At 50.2% G+C, this 18036-nt stretch overlaps 1 protein-coding gene across 16 annotated transcripts in view; it reads right to left on the minus strand.

Moving 5' to 3' along the window:
• The window catches only part of CADPS (calcium dependent secretion activator), a 221134-nt gene extending 219172 nt beyond the window's left edge, over positions 1-1962 (minus strand). For all 16 annotated transcript variants that reach the window (XM_059823543.1, XM_059823545.1, XM_059823536.1 and 13 more), the window contains exon 1: positions 1591-1962. In XM_059823543.1, coding sequence (XP_059679526.1) covers positions 1591-1962 — 372 coding nt within the window. The remainder of the gene's footprint in view (positions 1-1590) is intronic.
• Between the last annotated feature and the right edge of the window lie 16074 nt (positions 1963-18036).

The following is an 18036-nucleotide window of genomic DNA, read 5'->3' on the forward strand; positions in this document are numbered from 1 at the left end:
ACCACTAAGACGCTGCCTGCTCCTTTGGAAAAACTCCTTTTCAATCTCAGGGCACTTTTATGTGAGAAACAGTTGCAGGGCTTGTTTGTTTCTTTTAATTTCCGCTAAACTACCAATTACTTAAATTCCATCATCTTTTTCTAACGTGAAGAAGTTGCACAGGAAACAAAAGCCAAGACAACTTTGAAAATCTACAATCTATTGAAAAGGGTTGTAGGCAAAAAAAAAAAAAAAAATATATATATATATAAAAAAAATATATCCAAACCTAGCTATATTTTCGGCTATGCTCTTTGCTCAGCAAACAAAAGCAGATCATTCAACTTTCCAGCAACAGCAGATTGTCCTATATTGCCTTTAAACTACATGCAGTACAGATACACTTTCCTACCTCCGTATGTTGCAATGACTAATAATAGTCCTGTGGTGTAGCAGAACTGAATGTCGTTTACATCAATACATCCAGGAGTCTGCCTGATTTGTAAAGGTCATTTGTGAACACAGAACTGTATCAAGGCTAAAACTGCAGTCTAAGAAACTCAACTGAAAATGGAGAAAAGAAATTGGCCAGCTGTTCCAGGGAGCTACGTCCCATCACTGACCTAACTCTGGCTGCCACAGGGAAAAAGTTGGCAGCATTTGACTGAAAGGCACCCATGTCCGCATCCTGGATAAACTTAATTTCAGCCCTAGCCCATGAGCTTGTGCCTCGGCAGAGAAACGAGCTCGAAGACGACTCCTCGGGACGGAGAGCCCAGGTGAGGGGCTCCTGCCCAGCCTCTGCCTGCAGCAGCGCACAACCCTGCCGCGTGACGCACTTGGGGAGGAAGAGTCAGGATTGTGGCAGAGACTTCATCGCAAAGCTCTCCTGCCACGTTTTGCCGGGAAGCCAGCATCGGGGAGCTCGCCACGCATAAACACTTGCAAGAAGTTGAAGCGAGACTCGGTAACTCCCAAAGTCAGTGCCGGCACTCCCAGTTAAGCAAACTTTGCAGCGAGCATGGAGTTGCAGATTCCCTTTGCAGGAGGCAAGGGCACGCGTCTGGTGTTTTCCAGCAACGTAACCCATGTCTCTCCTTTCCATAACCTTTAGACGGCCAACATCCCAAACTTCCCAAATCCTGATGTTGCGTAACTAGGAGCAATGCCATATGTCAGCGCACCAGCTCCGTGCGGGAGACCGCAGCGGGGAGCGGCACGGAGGGGTGGCTGGGGGCTTCCCTGCACCCCGGGATGGGGATGCTGCCAGCAAACCCCACCCGTGTGGGCCCGAGGTGCCCTGCGCCGGGATTGCCCTTGGGGTGCCCGGGCGGCTGCGGCCCTGGGGAGCGGGACAGAGGCAGCGGGGCAGGCAGGGACGCGAGCAGGAGGGTGTCCAGGGGAGCACGCAGGGGGTAGGTGAGCAGGGGGCAGGAGGGCAGCCCGGGGAGCAGGCTGGGGGTCGGCAGGCAGGAAGGCTGCTGCCGGGGGTAGGAGGGCAGGGCGGGCAGGGCGCAGCCAAGGGTGGGCGCGGGCAGGGGCGGCCGGGCCTGGCCGGGCAGGCAGAGCCGGGCAGGGCCGGGCCGGGCCGGGCAGCCGGCGCGGCGGTACCTTCTGCTGCCGGCGGGCCATGTCGGTGGGCTGCTTGGCGTTGAAGGGGTAGGCGATGCAGCGCATGACGAAGACGTAGAGCTGCAGCTTCCTCTTCCTCTCCTCCTCCTCCCGCTGCAGCCGCTCCAGCTCATCCTTCTCCTTCTCGCTGGCCACCGAGGGGCTGGGGCTGGCGGGCCGCGCCGCACCGCCGCCGCGCCCGCCCGGCTGCAGCCCCCCGCCGCCGGCACTGCCGGCACCGCCGCCGCCGCCCGGGCCCTCGCCGGGGCGGCTGGGAGAGAGCCGCGCCGCGGCGGGCGCCAGCGGCTCCTTCCCGCTCTCCTCCTCCACCAGCTCCTCCGACTCCTCCTCGCTGGACGACGGGTCCAGCATCGCGGCGGCGGCTGGGCTGGGCCGGGGCCGGGCCGGCTCTGGACTGCGCTGGCTCCGCTCGGCGCGGCTCCGGCTCCGGCTCCGACTACCGCTCGCCGCCGCGCCCGCGCGCGCCCCCGCGCCGCCCCGCCCTCGCCCCGCCCCGTCCCCTGCGCGCGGGCGCTGGCCGCGGTGCTGCACGGCGGGGGGCGAGGGAGAGAGCGAGCGCGAGAGAGCGGCCCCGCCGCGCATGCCCGCTGGGGGCCGGCGAGGCGCGGCCGTCGCCGGGGGCGCCGCCATGGTCGTCGCTTCGGCAGGCCGCGCGGGGCCGAGTGTCGGGCCGGCGCCCGCCTGTGCTCCCGCCGGGGCACCGCTGTGCCCGCCGTGTCCCCGCAGCCCCACGCAGGCACCGCTGTGTCCTCGGTGTCCCCGCAGACCCCGCTGTCTCTCAGTGTCCCCACAGCCCCGCACCGCCGAGCGGCTCTTTTTGCACCTCGATGCAGCTAAAAATCTGAATTGAAAAGCGATGCTGCTATAGTAAATGTTTCACCCGAGTCACTAATTACGCGTGTAATGACATCGTGGTGGCTTTGAAGATTACCTGGAGCGAGCCGAGGACTGCAGGAGCAGCTCTGAGGGATGAATCAGCGAAGGCATCATGTGTGTTCAATGTTCTAATTTTCAGTGATTTTCAGTCCTGATTGAGACTTTGTTTGCGCGTATGTGTGTATTTGTGGCAGGTGGGTGTTTTCAAGGTTTGGTTTTTTCTGCCTAATTAGCAGTGCTTCTTTTGTAAATGTCAAAATACCTGTCACCTGTTAAACGTGTTAATAAATGTTTGTTTCACTTTTGGGGAGAACAGGTAAACATCGATTCCTGGTGATGGGGCTGTGAGATTAGCTCACGGGAGGGGAGATGGGTGCTGCTTCAGACCACGTGTTTCGGGATTTTCACATCAGCTGCTCTTTCTGAGCTCCTTGCCTACTTCTAATTAAAAGCTCAGCGTAGCAGATGAGTCTGGAAAAACTTCAGGGCCCCGCATTTCCGAAAGCCACAAGAAGCGGCTGAAAAATTGGCGCAGGGGGGGAAAAATGGCTTTCCCTGGTCTGTTAGCCTTACCTGCCGGAGCTGTGCCATCCTGCACACGCTGCATGCAGGAATAGCCATGGTCGCCGGCCGGGCTCACTGCCACTGCCGTGGGAGCCCCTTCTCCCACAGGGACACCGGCAGCACAAGGGGGGCCAATGGCCGGCTGCAGTCCTGTGGCTGTGCATGACGTGGTGTATGTCCTGCCCGTGGTGCAGGAAGTCCTGGGAATGCTGAGCTCTCTGCAGGGATGAGCAGAGTTGTCAAGTTCCTGCAAGCAAAGTTTTCCCTGTGCTCCCTGTTGGGAATGCTGTTTTGAAAGGCTGGGATTTGGAGCCTCGCACCCCTGGCACTGCACGGGAACGTCCGTGGCTCAGTCTTCTTGAGACCAGTGCCCAGGAGGGCTTCCTGCCCGGGAAGTCAGGGTGAGCTCTGCAAGGCACAACTGCGGCTCTTTGGCACAGCCCCGATCCCTCTTCCTGTGCAAGAGTGCTGGCTGTGGGGGAGCCCTGGACCCCACGGGGATGGGCTCCTACAAGCGCCAGGTGCTGATGCACACCGACACACCAGGCAGACACAGATCCAGCCCTGTTTCACCTTCACACCCTTCTTGTTTGCATCACTCGCTGGCAACTCTTGGAAAGCAACGCTGCATTTTCTGCAACAGCACGGTCAGCAAGTCAAGTAAATACAGCACATCAGACTGGCGATGTCTAAAACTGGAACAGTCACACAGCTTCCTCTGCCCGGCTACTGCTTTCCTCTGAGACCACCTCCAGAGACAGTCCTTTATTACCCAGTTTCTCTGGAGCTGCTGCCAGGACTGTTGATCCAACCCACAGACTGACGAAAGCCAGCACAAGCCACCCCGGCATGGTACTGGGACAACCCGCAGCCCAGCTGGCGTTCGGGGATAAACAGCGCGAGCTGAGCACGCGGTGCTGGTGCTGGCGGGCAGCTTGCTGTGTGAGCAGCAGTGCTGGCTGCAGGACAGGACAGCAAGGACAGCTGGCAGCTGGGGCATTTTCCTGTGAGTGCATCTTCACATCAGTCTGGGAAAGGAAAGGACACACGGTGTGGTGTTGGGATACAGAGGTTGGTCCAAGGAGAGGTTAGGAAAAAGTTTTTCAGCCCCTCTCAGCCTTTCTCAGTGTCATTTCGCTTCATGCCTCCCTATTTATTATCTCCCCAAACAAACAAATAAAAGTACCACGATATCATTGCTGTGACACAACTAGCCCTCCTCGCCCAAGTGGCATGTCACGTAGTTGTGCTGCCAGCCCCTTTGCAGTGGGGACAGGTCGTACAGCACCTCCTAGTGCCATTTTGCCTGGCACATGGCCCGTAACGTGACTAACGCAAGGATGACTACCTCAAGGGTGATGGGAACATCTCAAAGATCTCTTCCTCCACAAAGTTATCTTATTTTTTAAAGTCTCTTTTGAGTTTTTAAAAATTGATGCAGTTTTCATATTATCCATCGGAAAAACTCCTTGCCCTGAGTCCAATTGTGCCAACTGTGAAGGCAGAAAAAATAGAATCAACTACATCAGTGCCTATAATGGTATTGTCTATGGGTAATCCCATACCTGAGGAGAAGCTTTTGTCTTTGGGGTTTTCAAGAAAGAAATGCTGTTTATCGTACTGGAGAATGGAGAAATTTCTTTCTGCGACAGATGCTCTCCCTTACAGTTGAGGACGTAGATGTTCTAAAGCTGCAGCTCTCCGTCTTCCCTGTCCCAGACATGACAGCAATGAAACTCTCTAAAATGATCAGAGGAAGATTGGACCATTTTTTATGAAAGGTTTTCTTTCAGTGGTGATTGCTCTGAACTGTTTAGGTGGTTGGAAGTGCTACAGACAACTCTGCAGAGGTGGATTTGCTGGAGGAAAGCATCTGGGGATGACAGTAGCAACTTTTGCTGGTAGGAACATCACAGACATTGCGTATCTATCTATAGAGACAGATTGACTTTTCTGACAGATTGTCAGAAAAGATTTCTTAAATTAATTGATGCAAAATAGATACATACAACCACCCCAAAAAATGTGTTCTTCTTTAGGAGCTTTCAGAATTATATTTATCCTTTAGTGGGTGAGATTTTCCTCACTGGAGAACTTTGAAATTGGATATGCTTGAAAGGGCCTGACTAGACATCCAGGCAAGGATTAGTCAAGGTTCATCTGGAAGTGCTCCGCGTCCAGAGAAGCAGGGACACACCACCCTCAGAGCGATCGACACTGTCTCTTTCCTTAATTCACACAGCCGTGTTTTCCTGGTTATGTCTGAACACACAGTTACAACATTAATGCTTTTTCCGGAATAAAGGCAAGAACAAAGTCAAAAAGTCCTGAGCCCCTCTGCTTTCCATATCCAAATGCCATTTTTGTCCAGAGAGTGTATCCAGCTCCCTCTAAAACACCTCTCACTTACAGATGTTTGCATCCTACTGCAAAGCAGCACTATTACAGCATCTCCAGCTGCAGGAAAGATCTCCTCTGAGGACACCAAAAGGAGTAGGATTTTCAATAGCTTTCAGTGTTAGCCTCCCTGCACCCATCTTTGTGGCACTTTTTGCAGGCGCCGAGGGCTTCCCTGGTGTTGGAATATCCTGAGGAATATTGCCCTGTTGAAAACATGAACAGCATGCAAATCCTGAATTTTGCATCTAGAAAGATGATGTGAAACATGGCTGGGTGAGCCAGCAAAGCAGCCGCACAACGGCCACAACTGTCCAGCATCGTGCAGGAAGGGAAGCAGCACGAGTGGAGCGATCATGAAAATTATGTGTGCGTAACTTCCAGTCGTAATATTTCATGGTGGGTAATTGTGTAATTACCCATTATGAGTGGGTAAATGTAGACAAATGAGAGCATTAGCTAAGTCATTTTTGATATTATATTGGTGTATATCGCTGTTTGCGCAGGATACTAAGACAGAGGCTGTTTGGGTTAAAAGGATACATAATGTTGGGCAGTTTGTTTTCAAGACACAACATAGCTGCACAATCCACGGTCCTTTCTAGCTTATCACTTTAGGCAGGCTCCAGGAGGTCTCAAAAAATCTGCCCCTACCTATTTGTTCCCAGCATTGCGAATTAATTGCATCTTCGAAAACACTTTCCAGAATAATTACCTAATGAGATCCAAAGTGTCTGCATTGCCAGCTCTCTTGCAGGTTCCAGTAAAAGGCAATACATGCCGTGTGGGAATACTCAACCTCCGTGCCTGCTCCTGTTTACACGACAAACAAGGAGCAGCAAATACGCACCCGCCCAGCAGCGCCTGCGCCATCCCTGCGGACGGCGTAACGCTCCTCACCTCTCCTGGCTGGAGCCACTGCAGCTGCGTAAAGGAGATCTCAGGTGGCCTCAGATATCGGAAGCAGTGTCGGTTGAAGAATATTAAAAGTATTTTGTGAAACGTTTCAGATTTGTTTCCATTTTGTACAGTGTCATAGGGAAGAATGTGCTGATATTAGAAAAAATCACTGCTGTAGCATTCATATCCCTCTCCATTTATTCCCATTAGATGGGGGAAATCAGTGTAGATAATGATTTGTGGAAATGCCTGTAAAGCAAAGCAGAGCTGAAGCAGAGGCCCTTGCTTTGGAAAGAGAGTGTCTGTGTACATGGCGCCGGGTGCTGCGGCACTGCCTTTGAAAGCAGGCTGGCAGGACCCAATGGTTTGGAAGAAACCCTCAGAAAGAGTAAACTCCATTTAAAGCAGCCATTTGGGAGAGCTTAACTGAATAGCTCCCACAGGGAGGCTCACATTTGCATGAAAAACAAACCAACCCCCGCTCTTTTTATTAATCCTGGTTAAAGGCCTAAACCAGAATATTTATGAAAGCTGGAAGCAATTAGCGCCTTTGTAAAATCTATGTGCACCGATGGCAGCGAGTCGCGGGGACAGTCTAGAAGGGAAAAGAGAGAGGAAAGCACATCTCTCATGCTTTTAGCCTCCCCTGAGGTGCCTCGCGGCCACAGAAAATTGCTCACACTGAACACGAGATTTGGAAAGTGAGGTGAGCCCACAGGTTGCTGGTGCTGGGGCGCTCACTGCTTCTCCCCGCCGGTCACCTACCGCATCCACTAGCTCCTGTCCCTAGCCCAGCTCGGATGGTGTTGGTTAAATGAGCCAGGGATGATTTACCTGCAGTATGCTGGGGATGGGTCTGAAAATGCTGGGGGGGGTGTGCAGGGACCTCAGCTGGGATTCACCCTCACTTGGAGACCGATTGCAGAGCAGCTCCTGATTTCGGCTGATGTAGAGGTGGGCACGGTGCTGCCCGGTGCCAGCCACCCGGGAATCATACATTGCCTGCTGGCTGCTGCTCTCCGCACGTATAGGAGTCCAACATCTGTGATCATTTGTTCTTTTAGCTGTTACTCGCAACAACCCCGGCCCTTTGGCAACGTGCCATCAAAACGTGAAATAAGTGTTTGCTCAGCTGTACCTCTCATCTTGGAAAAGCAGTTTTGCAATACAAATCTGAATTTTGTACAGTAGCAGGTGACAAAGGAAGGGGAAAAAAAGAGACAAAGTAAGTGGCAAAGAGTCTACTTAAAAATATCTTCCAGTTCATAAAAATGAGAAATTTCAGCAGCAACTGAAAGAGGAAGCCGAGGAGCTACTGAGGGCCAGCCTGGCTTAGGCTGTGCAACAAGTAGTGAGTGCCAAGCACATGGTACCTTCTCCCGAGGACTCACTGTGATGTCCCTGGACACACACCACAGGGGGCCAGATAGTTTGCACCTTGCAGCTGGGTGGATTAAAGAACAGCAGTTACAACACTGGATAGTGGGAGTGTGTGAGTGGGCAGGTTCGAGCAACACATCCTTTCTTTCAGGCATGAATAGAGTCTGGCTGCAGAGTGCCACTGTGAAACACTGCCGCTTGGTAATAACACTAATTTATAGAGGGGAAATAGAAATCCTGGTGTGTCCTAGCTCCATTTGTTTCACTGTCTCCTAAAATAGCACAGAAAACAATCCTTGTTTCTTGGTAACAGCGTTATATAGATTGCTGTGTCTTCCAAACAGAATGGCTTAAAACAGTGCCCTTTTTGCCCGTTCATGCACGCTCAGCTAATATTTACATTGGGATCCTGGCTGCATCAGGGCTGCGCCAGGAGCAACGCAGGGGCCAGCGAGGGCTGCTGGCCTTGCTTAACCGCTCGGCATCGTGGAAGCATGGGATGGGGAAGGGAGGCACCGCGGGAGACCCAGCCGCTGCAGCTGCGGATGGTGCAAGAGCCACGGTGCCACTGCTGCAGCTCAGCATTTCTCTTACCAGTGCTGTAGCACTTGCTCAGCCTCTTCCCTGCCCTGCACACAGAGTATTTACAGCACGGGGCTCCCTGAATTACAACCTGGGCAAGAAAGTTTCCTTTCTTCAGCAAACTGCCATCTCAGAGGGCAGCTTCCAGTCAGTTGAAGGTCAGTCTCTCCTCCATGGTGGGACCAGTTACCTGTGTCCTGCTCAGTGGCAGCTGCCCGCTGGGAACTGGCAGAGCCCTCCTGCCAGGAGAGATGGAGTGCCCCGCGCCGCCCGTGCCGCCGGGAAACTGGGGCTTGCAATGAGGTCACCTCCTAATCTATTTCTGGGTAGTGTGTTTGAAGATGCTTTGGGAAAGCATGTCAGTCCCTCGAAAAAGGCTGTTGAGCCGTCATTGTCCCTTGCCTCGCCCCGCCTTGCAGGTGCCGAGTGCTGCTCTCCAGACCTGATTAGCATCTGCAAGGAAATGAGAGCTCCCACAGCAGCCAGGCTCCAGATTCAGAAATAGCCGTGCGTGCTGAGATAGGAGTGCTTATTCCACCCTGTAACTGGATTTAGACACGTCGCAGCCACCTCTGTGTGTGGGGTGCTGGTGGCTGGGTTTGAAGCAGCCCTGGCCTCTGGAGGCAATGCTGCTGCTCCCCAGCCCTCCGCCTCCCACTGTCCTTGGGGAAGGAGGCAGCCAGCACGTCAGCCTTGGTGCCTCCTGTGCCTTGAGGCTGATGCTTGTCATGATCCACCTCACCTCAGGCGCCTGCGATTTCTCCAAGGCACTGGGAGAGCAGACGCTGCAGGGCGAGAAGGGGTGATGCAGGATGAGAGGCACTTAGGGCAGGGGCAGAGGAGGAGAGGTTGGATTGCCTTCTTTGATAACACAGGGCAGGAGGTGGGGAAATTTAACCACAGCATGGTGGGAAACATGCTGCATGCCCTGGGCTCCCTGCCCCGCTGCTCTCCAAGCCCGCTCGCCGTCGGGGATGCGCTTGGCCCTGGCACTGGCTCCGGTCTTTGCAGCCTCTTCCTAGGCTTTATTACACCAGGTGTTAAAATAAATAACACCAAATTAGCCTGACCCAGCAGGCCCTGAAAGAGGGCAGACTCAATGTCTGCGGCTAGTCAGCAAAATCCACAAGCGAGCTGTTCATCTCCACTTTCTGGCCAGACTGGCAGCATCGCATCCCAGTCAGGTTCAGCACTGAAATCCTTTTCCAAACACTATTGAGAGGATTGTAGCAATATTTTGCTGCCCAATCAGCGCTGGCTCCCAGCTTTCAAGGCGTCTATAATTAAAAATGACTGAAGCTTATTGCAGATAGGAGGAACACGGGAGCTTTATTAAATGCACCCTACTCTGCTAGCCCAGAGCCTGGAAATAATTGCAGTTGATCTATTCCAGCATGCACAGGGCTCCTACAAAACATGGGCTGGATTGCTGCTGCCATTCAGTGCCTGATTGCCATCCCCGGGGTCACTGCTAGTCAAGGTGCATCTATTTACTTAAAGTTTCTTGCGGTAGTTTTTCAGCTGGTCCTCACATTTTGGGAAAGCACCTGGCTAAGGTAGCAATCGAGTTATAACAATTGTGCTCTGGCTGAGTGATTGCTTCTCTGAATGTACAGTACTCCCACTGCTAAGGAAATAACTCCTAATTTTTACTAGGCTTTGAAGTGTCTTTATTCTGGAAGGGCTGATTTTACAGGTCTTCAACAAAACACTAAAAACTTCCAGCTAGTGTTTTTTTCGCTGTAATTATGAACCCTTGAATTTCCCTTCGCACGAGCCACTTCCCCAGGTTTACAGAAGTGACTAGATGGGATTCCTCCAGGGCCATGAATCTCGCTTTTTATTAAACAGCACAATCATAACGAATGCCTCAGAGTCACCATTTTAAAATAAATGCATTATCAGTACTGCAAAATCTATGTGAATTAATATGTAATATCAGTAAGTAGGACGCTTGAGCAGTATTTTAGGCACGGAATAAATATTTAATGATTTCTGTTCCAAATTTAGTGTGAAAGTGATTTAAATGCACAGCATGCTCCCTGCTTACATATCAACAATTTGACACAAATACCAGCCAGCTGCTTGCATGCTTCCCGGCGATACCGCTCGGGTGCTGCGGAGCATCCTCGCCGGTGGCATGGCCATGGCTCACAGCACGTTGAAATTTCTCTGCTATTAGTTCAGCAAAGGACCGGCTCATACTTGGCAAGCAGGCTCGATGGTGCTCATAAGGACTTTGCTGTTGCCGTCAGACAGGCTGCAAATAACATCCAGTCCACTGAGTGTCTCATCCAGGAGCTTGGCCATGGTTGGCAAGAGCAAAAGAGTTTGCAGAGGTAAGGGGTGGGGGATTTACTCAAACTGAAAGCTCGCACACCTGGAAAGGGGCTGTTTCTCCTGTGGTTATTTTGGAAATGATGGTGAGCATCTTGACACACCAAGGCCTATTGGGAGGAGAGCTCTTGGGTCCCCTCCTGAGCGGTTCAGGAATTGCTGGATTTGGTTGAGTTTTCTCAAAGGAATTCCTCTTTGATCACTCCAAAGGATCATTTTTTAGTTATTCGCATGAGCAACGCCACAGCCAGGCTCCCTGTGAAATTCCTGGAGAGATCCCCTGGGAAAGTTTTAGGCTCCCACAACTTCAAAGAGGTTGAAATCTGTTTTTAACCAATTCCTTGCCAAGTTTTGACAAAAAAAGGAAGACTTCAGCCGAACCAAACAAAATAAAGAAACTCAGCTTCATGCCTCTCGCTTTGAATCACCTAGGTATTTCAACTTCTCCGCTATGAGCGTGTTTTTACGGACGAGTTAGAAACGCAGCACCAGGGCATTACAATGTAAATCTGAAGAAGCCCATGGCTGTGGTTTTACCGGTGGGGGCTACTGCGTTCAGAGGACCTGGAGCGACTTTGGAAAGTCAGTGAAGAGCAATGCTTGACTTCTTCCTCTTAATTTGCTACAGGCAGCCAGCTCTAATGAGGGGCTGCCATGGGGGTCTGGCTGGTGCCCACAGGCACAGCCCTGCTGCCACCTCACCCTCCCTGCTATGGGCTCTGCCTTCCTGGGCAAGGCAAACAAGAAAGCCTTATAAAATACCTCTTCTCAACCACCTGCCCTGAGTCAGGGATGTGCTCACCAAGACGAGATGCAGCTGATCCAGGCTCACAGAGAAATATAGCCCTAATACAGCCCTGGTAAAATTACAGACTGATAAAGCTGCTGAAGTTTGCACAGAGAAAGCAATTTTCCTGAGCAGTGAGAGGTCCGGGTCTGTACTGCTGTGTGTGTTGGCTGTGCGCACGCTGCGCATTTTACAAGCTGGTAAAGCAACTGCTGGGTGAATTTGTCCCTTAAAAGCATATTAATGCAGGGAAATATGCCTCTTTACACCATGGAAACCTCCTCTAATAGTTTGATTACACTTTGATTCTCTGATTTACTGATGGGAAAGGTGCTGAGCTGCACAGGTTTCAGCCTTCTAAGTAATTTGACATCTTTGTGCATGATATCACACAGCAGCAGCAACAGAATGGGCAGGTTTGATGTAGGTTTTAAAAGCATCGGTTTGGATATCTTCCAAGCATTTGTGCAGTGTTAGCACTTCCTATTACTCCCCAAGTATTTTTGTTGCAAGCCGTATCTTTCAGGTTAGATGCAAAATTTTCTCCTTCACTAAGAAACTTGATCCTGGGGTGATATCAAGCATTGATACATACATATATATACACACACAAATGAATATTTCTACATGTAAGTGGTGGTTAAGAGGATAATAATAGCAGTAAAATTGCTATAGAACTGTCTCAGCCTATTACTTAAAAAGATTATGTTCTTTGTAATGATCCCAGAACACTACTAATTTTAAATAAATTATAAGAATGGTCAGATCGCTTAACAAAAATAATTCTCCTGTATCACGTGATTCACAGAAGCATCTTCCTGCCTTAGTCTTGGACGGTGCTCTGAACTGAACACCATTCACAGAGGTATTACACAGAAACAGAAAAGATCCTGTCTGACAGCAAATCAAGCTGCAACAGGCAGTCAGTGTCATAGGACATAATTTTCCAGATTACAGACTTGCTGATTTGCTTCCACCATCACCCTCAGCCAGAGCATGACTTGGCCTACAGAAAAATCCTATTTCAGCAGGTGGTTTGCAGCAGCTGCTCTGTGATACCGGCAAAGCCCTGGTATCGAAGAGGGACAGCCGCTCCGGTCCCCCAGGGCTACTGCATCTCTCCTCATCTGGCATTGCCTCGAGGGCTGCATGTGCTCTGAGTACAAGGGCATCCCAGCTTGCAGCCACACAGGTGCTGGGTTTCCAGGACACCCACCAGCTCCCCGTCAGTCTTGGTGGGAGCTTCTCCACTTGGACCCTCTTTGTTCTCTGTGTATCAATCAATCACACAGCTTTAGGACAAGTCCTAAACTTCAGCAGTTTTGCAGAGCGAGGCTTTGTTTCTCTGACAGGATTGTGCTGATCAAGCCAGATCTTATTTCTTCTAAATAGGAGGTTTTGAAGAGCAGGGCTGAAACACTGTTTGAACACTCATTGCTTTATTGGCCTCACTGGCATAATCTCTGGCAAGCTGATTTATTGCAGCCAGTTTACTGTGTGTAGAGCAGAGGGACCAAGTCTGTATGCCTCCTCGGCAGCTCTTTGGGCTGCATGGGTGGAAGAAAACAGGTCCAGTCAGCACCATGCCATTACGGTGAAACTGGGGTGTAAGGATGAACAAGGTGATGTGGTCCTTGGATGGGCTGGGAGTGAGGTGGAGAGACACGCAGCTGCACAGAGCAGCCTGGCTCTGTCAGAGCCATCAGGACTGAATCTACTGGGGAGTTCAGCTCCTTCAGAGCCCCTCAGGTGTCACGCCACCAGGCTCTAGAGGGACCTAATGGAGGCTGGTGTTCTTGGGCATTGTGTCGTACATGCGCCATGCTGTATGTGCTCAGCACTGTTTGTGCACTGTGCTGTACATGCACCATGCTTTATGTATACCATGCTGTATGTGCATTGCACTGTCTGCATTGTCTTATACATGCACAGTATTTTATGTACACTGAGCTATATATGCCCTGTGCTACATGCTGCATATGCAGTGTGCTGTGCACACACTGTGTTATAGGTGTACTGTGCTGTACATGCACTGTGCTGCCCATGCCATATCTGCTATGTGCATAGCAGCCCCTGCTCGGTGCCCAGCCAGCACACGGGGGCCAGCTTGCCTCTCTAAGCATTTGTGGAAGCGGGGCTGGCAGAAACACAACGTGAAAACCACAAGCAACAGCTCATCCTAATGAGGACCAGCCATAGGAGGGTTAGCACCACTGCTGAGGGCAGGGCAGTGTTTTACCACGAATATGTGGAGATGGAAATAACTACGAAGCCCAATAACTCTAGTGGTATCTGTGACGAGAATGAAAGAGACAATTTGCTCCCTGGACTCATCCAAATTTACAAACACATCTTCAGATGGGAAAACAGCCAAAATATTCCCCCCAAGAAGGACAGCAATGACAGAGGGGAGAAGCAAAGCAGCATTGTTTGCTGGAAAAAGGCTGATAGCAGCTAAACCCTGCAGCTCGAAGCACAGGGGGAGGTAAGGAGCTCTTCACTGGGAATAACCATGGCTACAAAAAACTGCCAGCAGACTCCCCAGTCACAGCAGGAGCCAGCACTTGTGTCACCCAGGCAAGCTGTCCCTGGGCAGGCTTTGTGCTGTGCCTTTTTCCTGCAGGATCCCACTGCCATTCGGTGCCGTCCTGTGAGAGCACAAATGTGTCAGTCACTGCAGACAGTAAGGACGAGCCCCAGAGGGCTGCTCCACCATTACGCGGGAGGTACCAGGCTTGCAAACGCTCCTGCCTGATCACAAAATCAGGGGCAGGTAGGCAGGGACACCTCCCTGCAGAGGGGGAGGAAGATGCCCAACCTTCCCTGCCCTGTGACGACACTGCAAGCTGAAATCGAGGGGTACAATCAAATGTTTTTTGGCCACAAGTGATAAGAATAGATTTTCAAGGCTGACTGCAGCCTCCAAACCTGAATCTCAACCGGTAATTCATGACTGAACATACCCGCACTTCAGCAATGCCTTAGTTCAGGATCCCCAGTCCTGATGCAAAGCCCTGCAGTGCAGGGGAAGCTGGCATATCTACACAGCTTGTTAAATACTGTCTCAATCAAACATTTTGTGCTGCCTTTTCAGCCTTTTGTCTGGGTTTGGCTCCCATTTCATTGTGCCATTTTCTGCTGGGTGACAGCATCATATACTCCCCCTGCATAGATTCATGTAGGCTCTGATCAAGTCACCTCTTAAGAGGCAGTAAATTATAGCGAAGTACCAAAGGTGCTAAGCTCAGGAATGCTTGCCTGGCTTCCTTGTGCTGTTTTATGTAAAGCTCTACAGCACTGCAAATACACCTTTCTTTTATATAATATTTCCTACATATGAGATAGGATATTTCTCTGTCTAAAAATATATAAACCAATAAAGGTGTCATGTTTATTTCTAGCCTTCCTACTGTCCTTCATGTCTTTAAAGTCTTACAGTTGTAGACAAGTGAGAGAAAGAAAGCTCTCACAAGGCCATTTTCCTTAATGTTTGCTGCCCTTTTTCCTCTGAAATAGAAAGTGGATGACTACTTAAATATTGCTGCAGTTTATCAAGCCCTCTGAGAGCATATGTCACAGCATCCATAAGCGAACTGCCTCTTGCTGTCTAATTTCCCATGGTAATTCACAGCCGAGGAGCTGCTGCTCCTGGTCCCCTTGGCAGAGCAGCATCCCTGCAGCCAGGGAGGGCAGGGAGCGAGCATCAGGCTTCCCAGGGAGCCCTTCCCAACGCCAGTGCCACATGGAGGCGTTTTTGAGGGAAGGCTCCAAGACTTCACCATCCCCAGCATTTGTTGAGGTTTACTCTTTCACGTGGTCATGCACCCCCCTTTTGGGGTGCTGCGCGGGGGATCGGCGCCCGCTGGGATGTGCATCCTGCGTGGGGAGATGGGGCGAGCATTTCAACACTGACACCTCAGGTGGCTGCGACAAAGGTAGGAGCCACCATTTCCCTCACAGGGAACTGCAATACGTTGCCCGTACTGCTGAGACGTACAGTCTTTATTGGTTTATTTTCTTTCCAAAACATGTGTCTTCTTGTACTCTGAGAGCTTCTCCCATTTCTGCTTCACTCCGGTCGAAGAACAGCGCTGGGCCATTTTTCTTGTCATTTCTCTATTTTTGCCTGCCTTTTTTTATAAGTTCTTTTCTTGCCCACAGATCCCCCCGCATGCAGCTGGCCGTGCCTCACCCGGCCGTGCCTCGCCAGCCGGCTCAGCTGCGCGGGGCTGGACGCAGGACGATGTTCGAAATGGCGACCTGGCACTAGACCAGTCACGGAAGCGGCTGAGACCACAAACATTTCTGAGGTCCGCAGGAAAAAAAAAAAGCAATTGCTGCCGCCTGTGATTTACTGGTACCGCGGGGGCCTTGGCAAGCCACTCTCTTTATACAGCCACATCACCCCATCTGTAAGAGTAATCAAGGGACACAGTAATCAAGGAATGAGCCAGCCTCTGAAAATGCAAATACAACATATATTCTTCAAAGATCTGGCACTGCTCTTAATTTTTTGCCTTTAAACATAAATCCAGGCACTCTCTATATTAACAAAAATTGCTTGATTGCAGCCCGTTAGAGGTTTCATTAGTGTTCTCGGTGCAGAAAAGCTTTGGGTAATTAACTTACAAAAAACTGGTGCTAAAAAGGGTATAAGGTATAAGTTTAATAATGCTACACAGATAATGAATCTTCCCTTAATGATATACTGAGTTTGTCCAACATTTTTAAAGAGTTTTGAAACCTAATTTAATCTGACAAGGATGAATATCAGTAAACAAAACATGAAATTTAGCGAGCAGTTGCCAGTCATACAAACAGCCCTGTGCCAGTAGCTTCATGTCTTAGTCACTTCACTGCTTTCAACAGGTACTTGAGCTTTTTGATGGGTTGCACAGACTCGGTGTCACACTGCCTGTGCGATGCTGGGGCAGGAGAGGACAGGACCACTGAAGCACTCACCTTTTCTTTCCTTTTAATTTCCACCTTATTCGGTATCACTATGATATTTGAAGTTATGCATTTGAACGTGCGGTGTGTTGTTAAGATACTGCACTGCAAGCTTTAAAATCTCCTGCAGGTTTTGAGTTTTGCAGGCAGCATGGATGTCAAGCCTGCAGGCTCTTTTGGGGCAGCAAAGCAGAGCAGAAGAAATCACCAGGCTCTGCTGCTCCCAGGTCTCCAGCCCGTGTGCCCAGGATGGTAAAACTGTAGTGGCACCGATCATGGCACAGGGGCTGTTTCAGGGCAGGGAAGCGATGGAGGAAGCAGGAGACTGAACTGCAGACAGGAGTCTGCAAGAGGAGGAAGAGTGGAAGGGGTGATGGTCCATGGCCATCCCGTTGGCTCTGCTGCAAGCACCCTCCGAGCCATCTATCACCGAAACTGTTGGTTCCTTACAAACAAGGACCATCTTTTGCAGAGACCGCATCACAACAGGCACTTTCAGGCTATGGTCCATCTCTTTTTATGACAGGTATCTTAAATGTGTCTGATAGCTCCTGCTTTAGCAGTCTTGATTTGTCTCCTTAGCTATGAAAGGAGCCCATGCCACTAATGGAGATGGAGATGTTTATAATAATGTCTCCAGTGTCAGGGGAGATGTATTGCATCCCAAAAGCCATGGCATTTCACTTGCTTCTGTGTTGTGCTAAGATACTTTATTTGACAAAACATTTCTCCTAATCATAGAGCGCATCCTATATTGCATCCATAGCTTGAGGTGCCTAGGGAGAAATATCAATGGAAAAAGCTTTGTCAAACTGCAAGATATGATCCGTTTATGTTTGACTTCTCCAGTGAATCTTTACATTTCTGGACTGCAGCCATGCTGACATTTATTTCTGTAAGAAATCTTCAATAAAACAGAGTATCTGATATTAATGTGATTGACCTGCTGGCCTTGCTGAAGCTGCAGGGAAGTAAGTGTACATTTAATCAATTTTGCTGTGTATGTAGAGGTCATCATTATGAGTGGGCTCCTGGAGATGCCATTCAGTTACTTCTTCTCTGTAGAGAAGATTTTAGATCCCAGTATCATCTTGAGAATGCAAAATGTCCAACAAATGTCTTCCTATAAGAGCCTGTTGGGAAGGACCTTGGTGCTGTAGATGCACACAGTGCCACGTGCTTTGGAAATGTGGCTTCCTCCCTGTCCCCTGGGTACCGTGAGCATCCGTCACCTGGCAGTTGGTCGCTGCAGAGAGCACACTCAACATCACTGTCTGCAGAGCAAGGTATGGTTGGCCATACGAAAGGTTTTGGTGTAAACAGAGAAGAGTGACATTCCCGAGAAACTCAGTGCTTGGGAAATGCATGGACTGGCAAGAAGAGGAAGATGCTAGCAAGGCTTTGCTTTAATAGAATGCTTTTTTGTATTTAGCACTAAAGTAAACTTAACACAGACTCTGGAGGGTTTCTCTGCTTAAGTAAGTATGTGACTTTCTATAACGATATTAATGTGAGCAATCAGAGTTGATGTTTGTGAAATAATTGTATTTTATCTAATATCAGCCTGACATGATGGCTAACTATGGATAGATGAGGCCCACCACGATCCTATATTCGTTAATATGGCACTGCTTTCTATGATGTCATTTGAA

Source organism: Gavia stellata, chromosome 12 (assembly GCF_030936135.1).
Source record: "Gavia stellata isolate bGavSte3 chromosome 12, bGavSte3.hap2, whole genome shotgun sequence".
NCBI lineage: Eukaryota > Metazoa > Chordata > Aves > Gaviiformes > Gaviidae > Gavia > Gavia stellata.